Source organism: Rhineura floridana, chromosome 14 (assembly GCF_030035675.1).
Source record: "Rhineura floridana isolate rRhiFlo1 chromosome 14, rRhiFlo1.hap2, whole genome shotgun sequence".
In the NCBI taxonomy this organism is placed as follows: domain Eukaryota; kingdom Metazoa; phylum Chordata; class Lepidosauria; order Squamata; family Rhineuridae; genus Rhineura; species Rhineura floridana.
Window position 1 is genome coordinate 2,532,724 of NC_084493.1, and position 19,113 is coordinate 2,551,836.

The following is a 19,113-nucleotide window of genomic DNA, read 5'->3' on the forward strand; positions in this document are numbered from 1 at the left end:
TATCACGAAGGGACCCTACACTTCTGAATCTGCCGCTATGGTACTGTTCCAACCACACTCCTCCAGCCCTCTTTCCTCCAGCCCTCTCTGGCCTTCTCATGGGATTTGGGAGCGTAATCAATGACAGTGTGACTGGCTGTTGAAATTTCCACATGGATGATTTAACAGGGGACATGGTGGTGGACAGGATCTCAGCCGGAGTCAACAGACCCACAACAACAACAACAAAGGCAACAACCCTGGAGACCGCCCTGCACAATAGCAGCGTGGCGAGTGAATAAAGTCATAGTTATGGTGTCATTCTTTACAGCTGCCATAAAAATGTTTCAGCTCTAAAACTTGGGAAGGGCATGGAAGCATAAATTCTTAAACAGTTACTAAATTATCGTTTTTCTTCCCTCGGTTTAATTGTTTCTTTCTGCCTCCAATATTGACTTCTACATTATTATAAGAAGTGCACCTGCTATTTTTTTTAAAGAAGTGGTTGGATGACACTGTAAAAATGCCAATTAGTAAAATATTAATGCAAGTCGGGTTTCTCAGAAGAGAGCTCTATTACGGTTAAAATTCACAATGGGACTGAATATTTTAGCCAGGATTGAAGATTGTTATCTTATTTGATTGCCATCTAGTGGTAATTGGTAGAATCCCTCAAATTTAAAAAAAGCATGTACCAGCCAAAAATCATGGTACAGAGGAGGTTCAAGAATTTGTTTTGAAACACCACTATGAAGATATATATGGTTCACTAAAAAAGCTGCAGTCAGCTTTCGAAAGGTATGTATGTATGTACATATAGTGTGCAAGTGTGGAGATTTGCTTCCTAGTTGCACTGCAGAATTTCTAACGCCAAAGAGGCCAGTTATGATGCAGTTTAAAAAGTGTCTTGTCTCTTCAGAGGCCGGAACAAATTAGGAAGCAAAGATTTAGCTGAGCACACAACTCTCTTCTGGACAGGCTTTTGCTCCTCCATCACCACCCTTATTATTACCCTCTTTCCTGCCATTTCTCAGTTCTGTTCCTTTGCTACTGTATATGTAAGCTGCCTTGTGAGGTCATCTATCTCTCTGTCTGTCTGTCTGTCTGCTGAAAAGCAGGGTGGAGAAAAAGAAAAGGAAAACAATCTATGATAAAAATAAATAATAAAATACATATGGGTGGAAAAGGCAAAAAAAACCAACCCCAAACCCAACAACCACCACCACCCTGACTCACTGGTTCTGGGGAAAATTTAGAAGGTGGTCTTATCTGGGCATGCACTAGCACCCTTCACAAAGCAAGTCAAAGATTCAGAAGTCCTTGGAAAGAGTCTGCACGGGTTGACTTCCACATGTGAAGGGGGGTCAGGCAATTGTGTTTTTTTAAAGTTATTTTTATCAGTGGTGGTGGGTGGGTGGGGAATCCAGCCAAGTGACCATTTGCTTCCTTTTCCACCGAGACACTTATTAATAGTGTCAGTCCCAGATTGTAACCTTTGAGGAAAAGACTCTTTGGATCGTGTAATGTTGAAAATTGACTGTTCAGTCTCACTCTTTGCTGTCTCTCTCAGCCATTTCCCTGTCTCTGAAGTGCTCTATCCCTCACCTGGTGACTCCTTTCTTTTCCTTCTGAGGGACCTAGTTAAAGGCAGTCTGAAAGTTCAAATAAATTATGTCAGCTACTTCTCTCTTCCAATTTTCTAGGGCAATGTTCAAAGAATTCTAAGATGGGGGGGAGGAAAAATGACTTGGTTTCATTTCACAGCAGCCATATGGGCTCGCTCTTGTCCTCTCATGTTCAACGAGGTGTTTATAGAGTTTATATTTTCACTCTCCAGGCTGTGCAATTCATAACTTTCTAAGATGGGAGATCAATGCAGCTATTCTACAGGAAGGTGATAGGTTTCTGAAGCTAGACTTCTTGGCAGTTGCTTTCAAAAGATGGCAATTCAGATTTCCTGATATAAAGACTAAACACTGTCCAGGTGATATCTGGAATGAGTTAGTGCTGCTCCCAAACTGGCAAAACTGAGAGTGACTACAGTGGTTCCAACAACCCCCGCTACATATTCCAGAAAATCTGGCTGCCTTACCAAAATCCACAATTTTTTTGCTATGTTTGTTGTACATGTTCATCCTAGAATTTGAGGGCCCCTCTGGACCGGTATTTTATTGCAAGTATGTTCTGCAACATGTTCTTGACCCAACAGTAATGCATTGGTGTTGGATTTATTCTGCTTTATTCGTTATTCTGCAATGCTTCCCAAATGCTCTGACATTATTGCTATCCAGAGGGGCTATAGCACAATAAAAGCAGGGCCAAAAAGACCCAGTCCAAAACCCAGAACCTTTGCAGTATGAAAAACTATGGGCTTTCAGAAGGAAGTTATAGGACATGCACTGATTGGAAATGAAGCGGTATGACCACCCTAAAACTGTTGCAGCTGCTAACAGTATTGAAAGTAGGATTGTGTATAATTGCCCTGAAAGCACAAATAATCATGAATGCACAATAAAAAGGATGCTAAGAAGGACTCTGAGGGTTTTTTCACTAGGGCAATGTGTACATTGCTAAAAAAAACCCACACCCTAAAATTCTGCATCCAGGAAACACAAATTCTGCATCAGAAATAGCTAGCTTGTCCTGCCTGAGCTAGCTTGTCTGTTTTCTTTTATTTAACAACACACTTTTGAATGTGTGTTTGCAACCAGAAGTCCTGGAAACTTGTTGCCTTACAAACGACAGAAAGCTGAGACTCTTAGGAAGCTGTACTCTGTAAGGCCACATTCTGCTCTTTTCCTCTGCTCCCAGGATTCTGACCCTTGACTCAGTCTGTGCAGTTACACTACCTGAATTCTCACAGAATTTTCTCAAAAACCTTTAAATTCCAAACCATATTGTCTAACCATTGCACTTTCCCAGCTTTCTTCCACTGCAGCGAAGTCTGCAGTGGAGAAGTTCTTGTAGGATTGTGCCCACCGCCTTTAATTGGCTTGAACACTCATCATCAGGTAGAGCTTTCTGTAGGTTAGACTGGAAATTACAGGGAAAGCTCCAGCAGGAATTGCTCTGTGCTGCTAAACCACCAAAAGTCTGGGTCTTTCTATTACATTTCCCCCAATTACATAATTAGTCACCTATGATATTTTGAGGCATTACTTTGGCACAGGCGACATCCTGCTGTAGATATGTATATAATGAAGGTTTATATGGTTTACAAAATGTTGTTGTCAACAGTGAGTTCCATTACACTGTTTGCCTCTCAGTAGATTCCAGCTTTACAGCACTTGTGAAAAACAAAGTGCTTATAAAACCAAGGCTCAAGAATATAGATCTTGACAAGCAAGCAAAAACAGTAGTTAAAGAGCACTCGCCTCCTCCGTTGTAACGAGGCTTCCGTTCTGTTTCTGGGCTACTTTCATTTAAGAGGTTGATTTGCTTCCTTTTGCTTTATGGCCACGTATGTTTGGTGCATCAAAACTTTCAAGTCCGTTATATCATCACTATCATGTGCTACAGGAAAAAAAGCTTAATACTTACCAGCTCTTCTGAGCTGATTACATTATCCCAGTCAATAGGTTATCTGGGTAATTCCTGGGACCGTTTGCTAAACCAATTAAAAGGCATTTTCCCTCCTAGCTTTTAATCAATGAAATAAGAGATTCAAATAGGTATTATTAACTTTGTGCAGATTAAACTTTGCAGATAACCATTTTTCTCAGCTAAATAATCATAGATAATTTGTTTGGGAAACCATCTTAAAGCACACTGCATAAATAAAAGCGCTGCAAAGACGCAAACCTGGATGCAGAGCCTCACATGCACACCAGTGAGCTCACAGAGCTCCAGTACATGAAGGCTCTCCCATTGACTACACCAATCAGCATCACCCACAAAAAAGGGATATATGCACATGGAGTTGCTCCCTCTGCTGGAGTGAAAGGGACAGTCCTGGGAGGAGGGTGGGAACCTCCATACACGAGTCAGAGCCCTTGTGCTGCTCTTGATGTCGGTCCACATTGACAGTGCAGACTGATTAAGCAGTGGTGGCTTATGTCCATTGGGACTGGTAGGGTGTAAGGCAGGGAGAGCAACAGTAGGTGGACCCGGAGCCAACAGTGAGGAAAGCAGACTGAGGTTCATGGGACAGCGATACTTTTATTAGCATTTTCTCGAAACCACCTCTGGTTTTCTACAGACTGGTTTTTCCTCTTCATAACCACCCAACCTGTGGTTAAGACAAGGGGCTTATCTATCCATTTTTTACTTATTTATCACAAATTAACACAACTTAATCTAACTACAAAATATTTTTGTAAGCCAACATGCCGTCACGCATGCGGGTGAGGCATGGCGGCAGGAGAGCACACAAGCAAGGCGAGGAAGCGAGGATGGCAGGCAGTGGCGAGCGAGCAGGAGGTGGGCAAACGAACAGCAGTGACAACACGGGAGGCAGGTAAGCTGTTGAGGTGGAGACAGTAACAGCCTGGACAGGTGGGAGGATGGTAAGTTGCCTAAACGGGATGGCGGCAAGTGCCTGGGGGATGGGGGTGTTTTGCCTAGGGGTGCATTTTGGGAGTTGCCTGCAGGTGGGGGTTATTTTGGGAATTGCCTCTGTGTGTGTGTGTATGTTTGGGAGTCAGTGTGGCTCTGTGTGTGTTTGGGAGTCTGGGGGTGGGTGGGAGTCCCTCGGGGTGGTGTGTGTGGGGTGGGGTGGGGGGAGTGGGTGGGTGAAGCACACAGAGGCATAGTAAAAAAATGTAAGCAATTTACATTAAGAAAACACAACATGCAATAACATTGTCTAAAAATGAGATAAAAGCAAAATGCAAGCATGTCTCAAATACAACAGAGTACCATACAAAAAAGCAATGAAAATGTAAAGAGTCAGAGTCCATGAAAGCCTGGGTAAACATAAGTTTTGAAGAGGTGATTAGAGGCCATTGCTGTCTCTGCCTCACAAATCCCTTGAGGGAGGGCATTCCAGAGGGTGGGTGCTATCACCAAGAAGGGCCGCTTATGTGTTGTCACAAATTTGTCAATCTGCTGGTTGTGGTATGACCAGCAGGGTCTCCTTAGAAGATCCTAAAGATCTGTTTGGTCTGTACTGTGGGAGACAGCCTGCTAGGTATCCTGGTCTCAAGTTGTTTAGGGCAGCGATGGGGAACATTTTTCTGCCCACAATCCCTTCTGGGGGCCACATGCCATTGGCGGGCAAAGCCAGAGAAATGAATATCAATGTTTCCTTTGTACACTAGGCCAGATTCCACTCTGCTAACACATCCTTCCTTATCCTTCAGTCAGGCAAGCAAGAAGTGTTATCTGAGTTTAAGGGCGCATTCTAGCCCGGCAAAAACATTTCAGGAGGGTGCAAAGCAGAGCCAGTAGCTGGTGTGGCTGGTGAGGGGTGTATGGCCTGAGGAGCATCCCAAGGGCCAGATAGTGAGGTCTGGCAGGGGCGCTCTAGGGCTTTACATGTCAACTAGGGATGGGAAGATCTGTCTCTTTCCGTTCTCACTTTTCCAATGCTAAATTCAGTTCTCTACATTTTTGTACAGCGATCTGCAATTTTTTTTTTTTAAATCCACATGAAAATTCTCCACCATTTTAGTGTGAATTTCTCCAAATAAACACATTTTTGTAGGCAATTTTGAAAAAGGCACACATTTTTGCAAGCAATTTCTCATCATTTCGTTCCTTTTTGCCTGTTATTTTCACTCATGTATTCATTTATATGCCCACTTTCCCCTAATATATGCATTTTTGTAAATTTTGTTTAGTTGGCGAACTGCATCCCAAAATTCTAAAAAATGCGAATTTCAAAGGATGGCTGTGTTTCGGTTCTCATATTGTTTTGGAAATTGTGAATTTAATAAATTCTGCTTGAAATGCGAACTGAATCAAAATTCTCACCCATCCTTAATGTCAAGAGCAAAACCTTGAACTTGGCCCAGCAGCTAACAGCCAGCCAGTGCAGATCTTTCAACACCAGTATAATATATGAAAAAGCTGGGTGCACCACTAATCATCCTAGCAGGTGCATTTTCCACAAGCTGCAGCTTCCAAAAAAGCTGCAAGGGCAGTCCCACATACATCACATCACAGTAGCTTAATTGTGAGGTTATCAGTGTGACCACAGCAATTAAGCAGCAACATGCTTTCTGTATTGCATTTCAAACAGAAGTGCCATAATTCTTTTGTAACCTGCCCATAATCTCCTTCCTTTTCTCATTCTAAATCTGGATACCCAGTCCAGCAGGTAGGAACTAGTAGCATGGTGTTGGTCCCTTCCTTCCATGCTTTCCCTTCTGGGTGACCACTGCAAAGGACGTATGCTATTCCTGCCTGAAGGCTGAGCTCCAAAATCGAGAATAATTTTCCATCAACATCTGAGGAGTTCCTCAAGGAGATTCATTAAAGCCAAGACAGATTCCACATCTGTATTTGAATTTTTGCAACAGCTGAACCCTCCTCAAAAACTAAGAAAATTACCAGTCATCTCTACCTGATATATGTACAACACAGCCCTTGGGATCTGGCTAATCAATGGAGTGCGTTTTAATTGCTGGAAAGGGCAAGGAGAGTACACAGCACTTTGATCTGGGCCATCAACTCCTCCACGTTGGTCATTAATCCCCAAGAAACACCCGGTGCCTAGTGCTACTGCTTCTGCAATCTTGAAAAAATGGGTCTTGGATGTATGATCCGTCAGTGAAAGAAGCAGATTCGCTGCTGCCCTTCAGAAAACAACTGTGACAGCATCACCGTTATCATTACTGTTATTAAATTTATTACCCGCCCTTCACGAGCACCTCCCAGGACAGGCTGCAACAGTTTAAAATTCAGGATTGAAAACAGTTAAAGCAAATTACAGTCAGAGGAACAGGGCTTATAAGAAGGCCCAGAGACAAGTGACTTGATTCCTGGAAACACGGACATTACTTTGCATAAGAGAGATCAAGGCGCTGTGTAAACAACGGCAGCAACAAGGGCAACCGTGAGATTAGCCTGTGGTTACAACTTGACTAGAGTAGAAGATGCAGCCACAGAGAGCCCTGATTCCATTTTAGCATAGCCCCCAGAACATGTTCCAGCGGCAGTTGCATATAAAACAGAATCAGTGAGGTCAGGCGATGGGGGTGCCCTTAGACTGGAGGCCTGACCAGCCAGGCTGTAAACACCTTTCCTCCCACACCAGCAGTGCTTTGTTCCACCAAACGCCTTGCAGGCTGAGCTCTGTGCTGCAACAGCCCCATCTAGGCTGCAGTACCAGTCTGGCCACCTGACTGAGCGCTTACCAGCTGACCCCAAGGACCAATCCCTGCCCATCAGGCCGTATAAAGCTTCTGAGCAGCTCATCTTACCAGAGAAGGCTCTGCCTGACTATGAGTTCTTTGGTGCGCTGCTTCTTTCCTGGTACTTTGCCTCTTTCTTTCTTCTTAGACATGACTTCCCTTCTGACCTTTGGCTGCTGTTTCTAGAACTTGACCATGGAGCTGCACTACTAGCTTTTGGTCCCAATGGACTCACAACCAGCACAATGTGGACTAGGAGTATGGCTCTTGTTGGACCCTGTCAGGCAACTACTTCACTGTGTGCACATTCAGTCTGGGCCGAGAGCCAGTTCATACAGAATACAGACTGGATTTCTCTATTGCCTTGACTGGATCCACCCCAGCCACATGGCCTCTCCGGAGTGGTTTTGGGGAAAATAAACAGCAATATGCTGCTCAATGTAATGTGCAAACCAGGCCACATGCGTGGCAGAAAGCTCAAAGGGAATCTATTTCAGCAACTTTGTGGCTGCTATACTGAGCAGGAGTGGATTTGCTATCGCAATCTCTTAAGCACATGTACAATTCCACTCGGCCCATATTTACACAATGCCCCTTTGGCCTCCATTCTCTTTCACTCTCACACCCACCCACAGTGGGTCAATTGGCCAATCCAGGCCAATCCAAGACACTGTGAAGCTCCAGGCACCTGCCTTACACAGCCTGAGATGCAAAGCCCAGGATCTCTTGTGCCTGAACTGAGGATGCAACTTTCAGTTCGCACGTGGCTGATTCCTAACCAGCTCCTGAGGATGGTAAGGTAGGGCAGTTGCTGGGGATCGCCAAGGAAATCAAAGAAATCAGTTCCTGGGCAGCACTGTCCTAGAGAATTATGAAGGCGCCTTTACACTACTGAGAATTGGAAGGTGAAGGTTTTAAAGATCATTTCCCTTGTGACTTGGCTTGCTTGCATGAGCCACATGGATTCCTGCCCTTTCAGTTTATGTGCTCCACCTCATTTGCTGGTTAAGGGAGCACACAAATGCCTTGGAGGGGGTCCCCAAACCCTGAAGCCAATCCGGAGCTGCTTCACTGGTGGTGCCTAATAATATCAACACCCCAAACAACTGCTTGCACAATCAATCCAGGTCTGCTGCAAATGCAGGTGTTTGTCACCTATACCAAAATTTCAGAGACTTTTTTTTTATATCTCAAAGTTGTGAGCACCCAGTAAAAATCTGTCCACTTTCTGTTGCCTAAACAGCTGTGTTTATGCAAAAGATTCATATCACTATGACATTCTGCGATTTTAAGATATTTAACTACTCTTTTACTGTACCGGTAACAGATGTTAAATGATTTATCTAATTTTTAGGTTTAGTGAAACAAGCATAGATCATTGGTTATTTTCTATAAAGTATAAGTCCGGAAGGATGCCTAAGCGTACAGTAAGTTCCAGAAAATTTATTTGAGCCTTTGAGCTGCTGATCTAAAATGGGAACTGGGAAATTAGCATGAGAGTGTTCGAACAAGTCTAATAGGATTTCTAGTTTGCCAAAAAAATAATGCTTTCAGAAGCACAATCTTTGGTGTAATCTCTCTCTCTCACAACAAGACAGATGGCATCATTAATTGCCTCTATATCTAATTAAGTTGGGGGGAACTCAGCTTAACTAATGCTAAAGTTGTGGCACAAGCTGGGAGACGTAGGAAATTGCAAGGTAGAACAAGTGGGTAGAAAGAGGAAGGAAGAAAGAAAAGAGGAGCTGATGTGAACAATAACAGGAGACAAAGATATATTTTCCCCAATGATGACACAGGTGTGCGATTCTTGCTGTGGAACTGTCATGATGATGGAGGGAAGAAGATATACATACATCAGTACCTTATTTTTCTGAATAGAGCAAGTTTGCCCAAATATTGGAATTTCTTGTCTATTAGAAATGTTTTTCATTGATGACTACTGGCTTGCAGGGTTTTTTAAAAAAAAGTTAGGGGATATGATTTTTTTTAGCCCCTATGCATATCTGTATTATATATAAAAATAATGAGCCTTAAAAATGGTAGGCTCTGGGGATTAATTTACGCTGTTGGATTGTACTATTAACTGTAAACAGATTATTTTGTCTTATGCTGGCTTTATAATTTATATTTTTAATGCAACTGGATATTTTATGTGCTTTAAATAAATGTATTGCTATATGTTTGATTGTAAACGGCTTTGAGAGGCAGTCCTATCTGAAAAGAGGTGCAGAAGCCACTAATCAAACAATCAATATTTCTGCCTCAAAGATTAGTAACAGACGGGTTCATCTGCTCTTGAGCTGGGACTGTTGCCAATCAAGGGTACCTAGGGTTCACCTCCCGTACAGGATCTGTTATAACAAGCCCCTACACAATATGAACATCAGTATACAGCCATGAAAGTGGCTGTATACTATAGCCAGCATGGATTTTTCACATTCTGCCATGTTAAATTGAAAATACCCCCATGCCATTCTGCTGTTTCCCATAAGCTCATTTCAAAACAAAATCTTACAAAACTTTTTTATCTTACTCAGAAATGGTTGCTTAAGTTTTCATGGCGATACACAGAACACTCAGAGAGAATCTAGAGTTCAAAGTATAAGACAAGAGGAAAAAACCAAAACCCCGTTGGACTTTTTTCTGTCTGTGGTCTCATAATTTGTTGAAATTAATTAAAAATCAGCCATGTTCACAGAGCACCTGTAATCCTATTACTAACCTTGCCCCATACTCTGACCTTCATCTACTACTGTTTAAAAGTTTAAAAAAATGCATGGCTGATTTTTAATTAAGAAATTTAACATTGGATTCTATGATAGCACAGGCATGCTCAGTAAGAACCAATTGTCAGTGTTCTAAAAGCCAGACTCACAGCCGTTTGGCTTGGCTAATCTGGGGGCCACACCCATACCAGGCATTTGTTCCACTTTAAATAGTCATCTCTTCCCCCAAAGAATCCCGGGAAGTGTAGTGTGTGAAGGATGCTGACAGTTGTTAGGAGACTCCCATTCCCCTGACAGAGCTCAAGTATGGTTTAACAGTCAGCCCCTCTTCTGGTGATTGTAGATCTGTGAGGGGAATAGGGCATCTCCTAACAACTCTCAGCACCCATCACAAACTACACATCACAGGATTCTTTTGGGGAATCCATGACTATTTAAATGTCTGGTGTGGATGTGGCCAGGGACAGCTTTGGTTTAAATTTGGGTGGGAGGCTGCACGTGTCTGCTGTAGAATAAAAAGGTGAGGGGAAACACTGAAAAACAATGATATTGTTAACAATGTTTTCCTTTTGGACAGGAAAGGGGCTTCCCCTCTGCCCAGTGCCTGCCCAATCTCTCCCCCTCCTCCCCCTCTCCCCTCCATATTCCTCCCTACCCCATCCTTCCTACTTTTCCCTTCCCCTTCTTCCCCCTCCTTGCCCCTCCCCCAGGTCAGTTTCACCTATCCTAACCATGATTGCACAGGAGTAAATCCCACTGAACTCAATAAGCATGCAAATGATCAAACCTACCCTACCCTCCTCCTCCCTCCTATCCCCTCCCTCCTTCCCCTTCCCTGCCACTTCCTTCCCTCCTCCTGCCCCCTCACCCTTTCCTCTTCTAATCCCCTCCCTTCTCCCTCCTTCTCCTCCTTGTCACTCCCTCCCCATTTTCCTCCTCCTCCCCCCATGGTCATTTTCACCTAAGCATGATTGTAGGAGAGTAAATCCCATTGAATTCAATAAGTATGCAAATGATCAATCCATTCTCCACAAAGTTGCACAGGATCCCATTTCTTACCTCCTGGATTAAAAAGCAAAGAAATTCACTAACAGGCAAAAACTTGCGGTTTAAGAACATACCTATAGCCAACAGATATTTCTACTAAACTTTAAAAAGCAGGGAAATGGCGCAGCTATAGTGAATGCACCAGGGGAGCAGGAAACCTGACCTCCTCTCTAAGATATTGTACTGCCTTACAAATTAGTAAAAATGCAAACACAATTTGGGTTGGTCTTTCACAGTCCAATCCACTTCTGGTGTAGCTTGGAAGAATTTGCCTCTGAGCATATGGTGAGTGGTGGCAACACCTGCATTCACAACTGCCTCTCCAAAGATGGAGAATTACAGGGTCACACAGCCAGAGTAGAGACAAAGAAAAATGTGATTTGCTGTGCATTTAAAGGCGTATCTATCTAATTTGGACTTCCTGACACAATATGCAAACTGAAACATAATCGTCCTTTAAATGCAGTTCTCCAACCAAGTAATGTGTGCAAAAATGCATATAATAAGGTAATGTGTGCATTAAGATGCACGTATTCATGAAATAACATACAAAATGCACTAGAGTAGGGAAAATTGCTTGCAAAAACGTGTATATTGGGAAAACACCATACAATAATTTGAATATTTAGAAGTTCGCACTAAAATCCTGACAAATTTTCATGAGGATCTTAAAAATATCAGAAACTAATGTGGAAATTTGGAGAACTGAACTTAAGGGTGGGAAAAATGAAAAGCTGAAACTGACAGATTAATCGTTCCCTAAGCTAGAGTGTCCTTATTAGCAAGCCTAGTTCTGTTCCAAACTCTATGGTCAGAGCAAATCTTAGATCAGCCTTTCCCAACCAGTGTGCCTCCAGATGTTGTTGGACTACAACTGCTGCCCCAGAGGGTAGGACTAGGTCTAATGGTTTTAAGTTGCAGGAGTGTAGATTCAGATTGGACATTAGAAGGAACTTCTTGACAGAAGGGCAGTTTGGCAATGGAACCGACTGCCTAGGGAGGTAGTGGGATCCCCTTCGCTGGATGTCTTCAACCAGAGGCTGGACAGCTATCTGCGGGAGATGCTCTAGCTGTGGATTTCCTGCTGTGAGCAGGGGGTTGGACTTAATGGCCTACAAGGCCCCTTCCAACTCTATGATTCTATTCTATTCTAACTCCCATCTTCCTGACCATTGGCAATGCTAGCTGAGTCTGATGGGAGTTGTGGTCCAACAACATCTGGAGGCACACTGGTTGGGAAAGGCTGTCTTAGATTGTCCCATTTTGAAAATTGTTGGTTTTCTGAGAATTTGAATACTCTGTCTAGGTTTAGGAGGAATGCTAAGAGGAAAAGGGTACTGGTGCAGCAGTCCATCGCCAAGGTAAGCCCAGCCCTATCTACCTGTTTTTTAACTGTTTCACCAGATGTTACCTACAGCTTTTCAACTTTTTCTCTGCAATTCTAACTGGATTTTTAAACAATGGTTGCAGTTTTCAAGGTAATGTGTGGTGAATATCATCCCTGGAGAAAAGAGGGCATACAAGAAAAATGTGAGGTTGCCATTTTCCCCAGGGATTCATATTCCAATGTGCCAACCTTTCTGGTCTGGTCTTCCCCTCCCCTGTTCCAGTGGGATCACTGGAGAACCCCCATTTTGCCAAACCCACGTTTTCTATTTTTTTTTTAACATCATATATTTTCTGAGGATCAAAATTACTAGACTGTGAGAGAAAGAGGAGACCAGAATACTCTCCTCCCCGCCACTTTTCTTCATCGACCACATTTCACAGTATTTGCAAGAGTGTCATGGGAATTTAAGATTTCCTTCACTGACTCACCTGCTGCCCCATTGTTTGAGGATGGATAAATGTCACAAAGTCAATGGAGAAGTATCCAATCACTCCCCTGGATTTGCAGGCCTCTCCAATCTGAAGACACAGCAAGTTGAGGACCCATGGTTCAACAGAACATTGAGGAAGGGTGGTTCCTGAAGACCGCAAGGGGCTATCAGCATGGAACTGATCTCCAGAAGAAACCACTGTGATCTCTCCAGCTGGTTCTATTAGCATATCCACCGTGAGATTAGTGATACTGTCCGAAGGTGGGAAGGCTTCTATGATTCCACCTAGTCAGAGAGAGAAAAAAGTCGTTGTAAAACCAAAAAAGGATTCAAATCAGGAATGGCCCATCCATAGTTAGAGATGTTAAGAAAGCATTATTTTCCATTCTGCCTTGTATCTATTGTGTGCAGCACCGTTTCTGTTCTGCTTCTGAAATCTGCAAGTTGCTGTCTCCTGCGGAATGCAGTGATCGGTTGGGTATCTAAGGTATGGTGACTTAACGAGAGTTGTGCTTACAAAATAAGTGGAATGATCACATTCCATAAGATGTGGACATAATCACAGCTTTGGGAGATCCTCTGCATCCCCACCTATTTGTCTCACTGTCCGTTGTGGCAAAATTACATAACTTATGTAATTGGTTACGTAAATTGTGCAAGTTACATTGTTATTAGGTTATTCCAATCTCATTCATTTCAATGCAAAGGAAACAAAGCAACTGCATATTGTTTGCAGACTGAAAGCAACAACAGCTGCGAATACTTACTGTATTCACTGGATTGATTTCTGTTCCAGACATGGGGCAGATAAGTGAACACTGGCAATTTCCACTCCCATTGCTGTTTACGTCAGCATTCGTCAACATCCCTACCCATAGTACAAATGAAGCATGTGCTTTTGGTGCACCAGGCTATTCCTAGTATTTTATTTTTAATGACTGTTGGCTTACAAAAACAAATAACTTATTAGAAAAGGTCCCGCTTTAAAATAAATATCAACATCAACCGGACACTATAAGTTTCCATTTCTTTGGTACTTATGGTTATAAAGAGAACCACTTGCTAGCGTTGAATGCAACCTGGAAGGACATGCTCACTGTTAGAGATTTATTACTGGGACTGGAGGGGTGAAATCTCAGAAGCCAGAGAAAGGGGTTAAAACAGGAGCTTCAGTGGTAAAGCGATGAGGTTTCCATGATCTGCATAGCTTCTTGTCCCAACTTGATTCTAACTAGCCAACACTGAATTGCTAATGAAAGAAGAATAAGGGGACTAGGAATAGGTTTACATAATGTGTTCATCAGGTTGCAGAACTGCATGACACAGAAATTAGAAATTCTTTTCTTGCAAGAATGTGCACTACCCTGGGAAAAGCCACAAAACACGCCAACATTACTGCTACCACTTTCTACTGATTTGAGGCCCAACAATGTTGTCAGTAGCCCCTGAAGACCATTTTGTCCCTAAAAGGTTCTCCCCAAACATCTTTTGCCACCCAGGCGATACCTAGCCATATACCTGTTTCCATGTGTTTTCTAAAGGAGGAGGGAAGGGGTTCAGCAAGGCGGAATCAAAGATGGCTACCTATATCTTATTTTTCCGCAGCTCAAAGCTTACAATGGGGAAATAAAAGGGGGCAGAGAAACATCCAAATGAATGAGAATAAAGTACCGGTGATATAATTATCCCTTATAGCACTTAGCAGGAACTTAGCAGTCTTATTTACCTTGACTCACAAACGTTTGGAGGAATTTTCCCCATGTAGGAAATCGTTTCTCATTGACAGCCTGAGCGTGCTGTGCTAAAAGGCCTGGCAGCTCCTGGGAGATCTTCGCCAAAGCCGGTTCCTGCAGAAACAAATTAAATAGAACCACAAGCAATTTTACTTCAGAAATGAAAACTGCTTGTGGGGTGATTAAAAACCAGGCCTCCAACAGGCTGTGTGGTTACTGTTTAACCACAGCCAGAAAGTCTTTTTTAAATGTTTCCCTTATCTTTTTTTCTCACTCTTCTTTCATCTATCTGGGAACATTTCTCCCCTGAAAGATACCTTTCTTTTAACCACCAGTTCCATTCTTCATTTCTTTTTAGCAGGAAGTTGAACACAATCAGCAAAATAGGGAAGGTGGAACGTTAGAACCATGTCTGTTGGTCTACCATGGGTAATTGTAATTCTAGTAAACCTTTTTTTTTTTTTAATCCATTAATAAGCTCTTTATTCAGAGGCATTTTCCCATTCACTCCTGAGGGCTCATGGGCTCATGATGAATGTACATTTGGTGACTGACTACCCTTTTGACCTTAGCTCCTGGCTTGCCTGCTGAACCTTACCAATCTGGCTATACCTTCTGGGGCTTTAATGCTATGCAAGCCATTGTTGTCGTCCAAGAGCACCTTGACCCTGGGTAGGTAACAAAACTATCATATTAAGTCACTCAGCATGAAGAAGATTCAGTGGACCAGTGATGCAGACAGTGACCAGCAATTAGGGATGTAAGAAGGCGATTTCCATTCCAACCTCTATTCGTCATAATTAGTGCTGTTTCCGTTCCGCTGCAATTCAATTTCTGTCAAATATTAACGTTATTCAGCTCTCCATCAGCTATTTAACGTAAGTTAAGCAACTTATGTAACTATTTACATAACATTTAATTTATATTCATTTCAGCGTAAAGGAAATGTCAAAACAATGTAAAAAGTCATTAATTACATTCCAGACTTAAAAACAACAACAATGTGAATGAATATAAATTGTATTCGCTTGACTGATTTCCATTCCTGGCCACAGACGAACACGCAAACTACGGCAATTTCCACTTCCTTTTTTGTTCTTCAACTTTCAGCAGCAGCACAGTGGAGGTATCTTCCTCCATATAATCAGGCTATGTGGAAGAACCCCAAACCTCCTAACACAACCACAACATTACAAATAAACAATTTGAACTTCATACCCCCTACCATGCCAAAAAGCAGACTTTCCTAACCTGGTGCCATCTAGATATTTTGGACTACAGTTCCCATCAACCTCAGCCAGAATGGCCATACGATGCTGGGGCCAAGGGGAGTAGCAATCCAAAACATCTGGAGGACCCCATGTTGGGGAAGGCTGTCAAAAAGTCTGAGCAAGCACATCAAGCTTAGGGACTCTGCATGTTAAAACTCCAGGTTGCTGTTCTCTAGCTGCATCGTGATCACTTGTTTCCTTCCCTTGGGTCTCTTTCCTTCTGCTTCATGACCCCTTGAAATTGTAAACATCCCATGCTCCAAAAGAGGACCAATTGCCCACTTCATACAACCTCAGTCCTGGAACTCTGTTCTTGCTCCCCTGAACTGGGGGGGGGGGGCACAGGGAGATGGACTGGTGAAGCATCACACTCATTTCTTTTCCTTGGTAGACAGGGTTTCTCTCCATCTCAAATGCTGTGTTTTAAATGCCCAGCATGCGGAAACAGCACACCACAAAGTAAAATTGCTCTGTTGCAAGTTCATAGCTAGAGTAAAAGTTCGGGGAGGGCACCAAAAAGTAGGGGGGGATTTCCCCCCTGTAATCAATATAATTATTTTTTGTAGAAAAACATTGGAGGGTAGAAAAGGGTTAGGGAGGGTGGTTTCCCCTAGCCCCCACCCTCCAGTTACAGGCCTGCTCTGTTGCATTTGCCAAATGCCAATTGCTGGATTCTGAACACAAATGAACTTCTTTGAGCCTCAGACTGGGAAGAAATTGCCTTTCCCTGAAGCATACGACTTAGACTGCTCGCTTGGGGCATCTAATGCCTGCAGAACAGAGAGAGCTCCAGAAGGCAAACAATGTTTTTAAGAAAGCACCTGCGACAGCTACAGGGGAAGCACTCCAAGAAGTTACAGACATATCAGCCTACTTTTTAGAGAAAGCATGACTGATGCTAACATTGTTAAACACATATATAGAAGAACAAGCCTTGTTGATGAAGGATCAGCATGGCTTCTGCAAAGGGAGGCTTTGTCTCATCAACTTTTTAGAATTTTTTGGGGGTATAAACAAGCCTGTTGATGTGTGATCCTGTAGATACTGGATTCATTTAAAAAAAAACTTTGAAAAAGGTATGATTCTCACACCAAATTCTTTAGGAGGGATCATGTGTACCGAAAGCCTGCTTGCACCTGTAAGGGCCCCTGGTGCCAACAGCTACTACTGGCAACTAACATGGAGAATCTCCTATAGGCCATGTGTTTGCTCCATATTCCTGGGAAAGAGACATGGCACACGGCGATCTGTCTACTGAGGGAGATTTCACGAATAAGTTATAGATCCAATGCCTTTGCAGTAGCACTGAACTGGCCAAAAAGTACCATATAGACAAGAGGGTGAAAGAATGAATGGCTTGTGCTTTTCTTCCATGTATAACTAATTTAAGAACTAGTGAGAACTAATGATTTCCCATATTGGGGTGGGGGGAGGATTGCTTGGTCTACGAAATTTTCTCTTCATTGATTAATGCTAGCAAGATGCTCTGTCTACAAATCAATATGTACCATTAAGTTGCTTCTGTCTAATTTTCAGAGCACTTGACAAGGCCATTCTCTCTAGTCACTCTGGGCTGGATCCTGATGCATATATTTGTTTTGAATCTGGAGAGTGGGAATCAGACCCTTGCACTATGTAGTACTGCGCAGCGGCTGTCTTTGCTTCACAGGTAAGTTAGAGTATCCTGAATCAGTACTGATGTCTCTTCCTGTGAGATGAGCTGGTTTATTGAAGAGAATGGAGTAACGAAAGAGTGTTGGACCAGGGAGATCTGGGTTCAAATGGTCCCCATAGCCACAATTATTTTAAGCAAGTCACTATTTCTCACCTAACCTACCTTACAGTGTCATTGTATGGATGAAAAGTCATGTGCATGTGACGAGCAAATAAATGAAAGGGTAGCCTAACTTTTTTAGACAGGTCTTTTAACAGTGATTCGCCCCTCAAGCAATACAGTATTATTGATGCATTTATTATTGTTTTAATGTTATTTTTATTGTTATTATTTTTTATGTCTTCGTATGTTGTACTTTATGAAAAGTGCGGTCTGTAAATACTTTAATTAATAAATAATAAACAAACTATTATTCAGAGATGGATAAACCTGTCAATAATTTTCCCATTGTTAAGTTCAGTCCCACATCAGTTTGCGATTTTTTTAAAAAAGCCTTCATGAAAATCCGTCAACATTTTAGGGTGCATTTCTCCTAGTACACACATTTTTGTTTGACATTTTGCCTAACATACACATTTTTGCAAACACTTTTGCTTAATACAGTGCATTTTGTACGCTATTTTCCACTAAAATATGAATTTTTATGCACACTTTCCACTAACATACACATTTTTGTACACATATTTTGGATGGAGAACTGCTGTAGAAAGTTTGGAGAACTGCACATTTCAGAGGATAGCAGCATTTCAGCTTGCATATTGTTTCAGGAAGTGCGCCTCAGGTAGGTTTGCATGAAAATGTGAACCAAATTGAATTTCACCCCAATCGCTGCAATTCATAGGGAAAGGAAGCACAAAGTGGAAAGAGACTGTGGTGGTTGTACATTTTTCGAGATGGGTGCATTAATTTCCCAGTGTCTTCGTTCTTATTACTGTTTAAAATTTTCTTCAGAATCCCAAGGAGTGAAAAAGTACTTAGTTTAACAATTGCCCCCAAATCAAAAGTTGTGCCTCATGGCTTCAGCCACTGGGTTTAAGAAAACGCTGATTGTGAGACAGAATAATATGGAAATGCTGTTGGGTCCCTTCCTCTACGTGCATGCGCACGTGCGCACACACACGCCGTCCAGCAGTTTGCAAGTACTTCAGAGTTTGTTTTGCTGCTTTTTTTTGGTGCTATCTGGCGCTGCAATCTATGCAGAAGAATAAAAAACACTGGAAATGTTTTTGGAAGCGACCAATTGCCTGCCACACTTACTTAGAATTCAAATGCCGCTTTTAGGGCTGAATGCTTGAGTGTGCAACTGCAAATTTTCAAATTAAAAAAGTCCCAATTTTGCCTTTCATGAGAGACATTCTTTTGGAAGGTAACATCATGTAAAACAGCTGCCATTACCAAGTCACGCAAATGGTTTTTGTATGTAAAATGGCTTTGTAAAATATTTGCTCCATCTGCTGAAAGTAGCAAAAGACAATTTTCCTCGATACCTAATGGCCCATTTCAGCTGGATGGCAAGCGATTTGCCAGGGTAGCGCCTTGCATTATGTCGAATGGCGAGAACACT

The 19,113-nt window shown here is 42.5% G+C and overlaps 1 protein-coding gene across 4 annotated transcripts in view; it reads right to left on the reverse strand.

Moving 5' to 3' along the window:
• The window catches only part of IQCH (IQ motif containing H), a 94,139-nt gene that overhangs the window by 18,482 nt on the left and 56,544 nt on the right, over positions 1-19,113 (reverse strand). For all 4 annotated transcript variants that reach the window (XM_061595910.1, XM_061595909.1, XM_061595908.1 and 1 more), the window contains 2 exons: positions 14,597-14,717; positions 12,869-13,155 (listed from right to left, as the gene is read on the reverse strand). In XM_061595910.1, the coding sequence (XP_061451894.1) occupies positions 12,869-13,155; positions 14,597-14,717 (408 nt within the window). The remainder of the gene's footprint in view (positions 1-12,868; positions 13,156-14,596; positions 14,718-19,113) is intronic.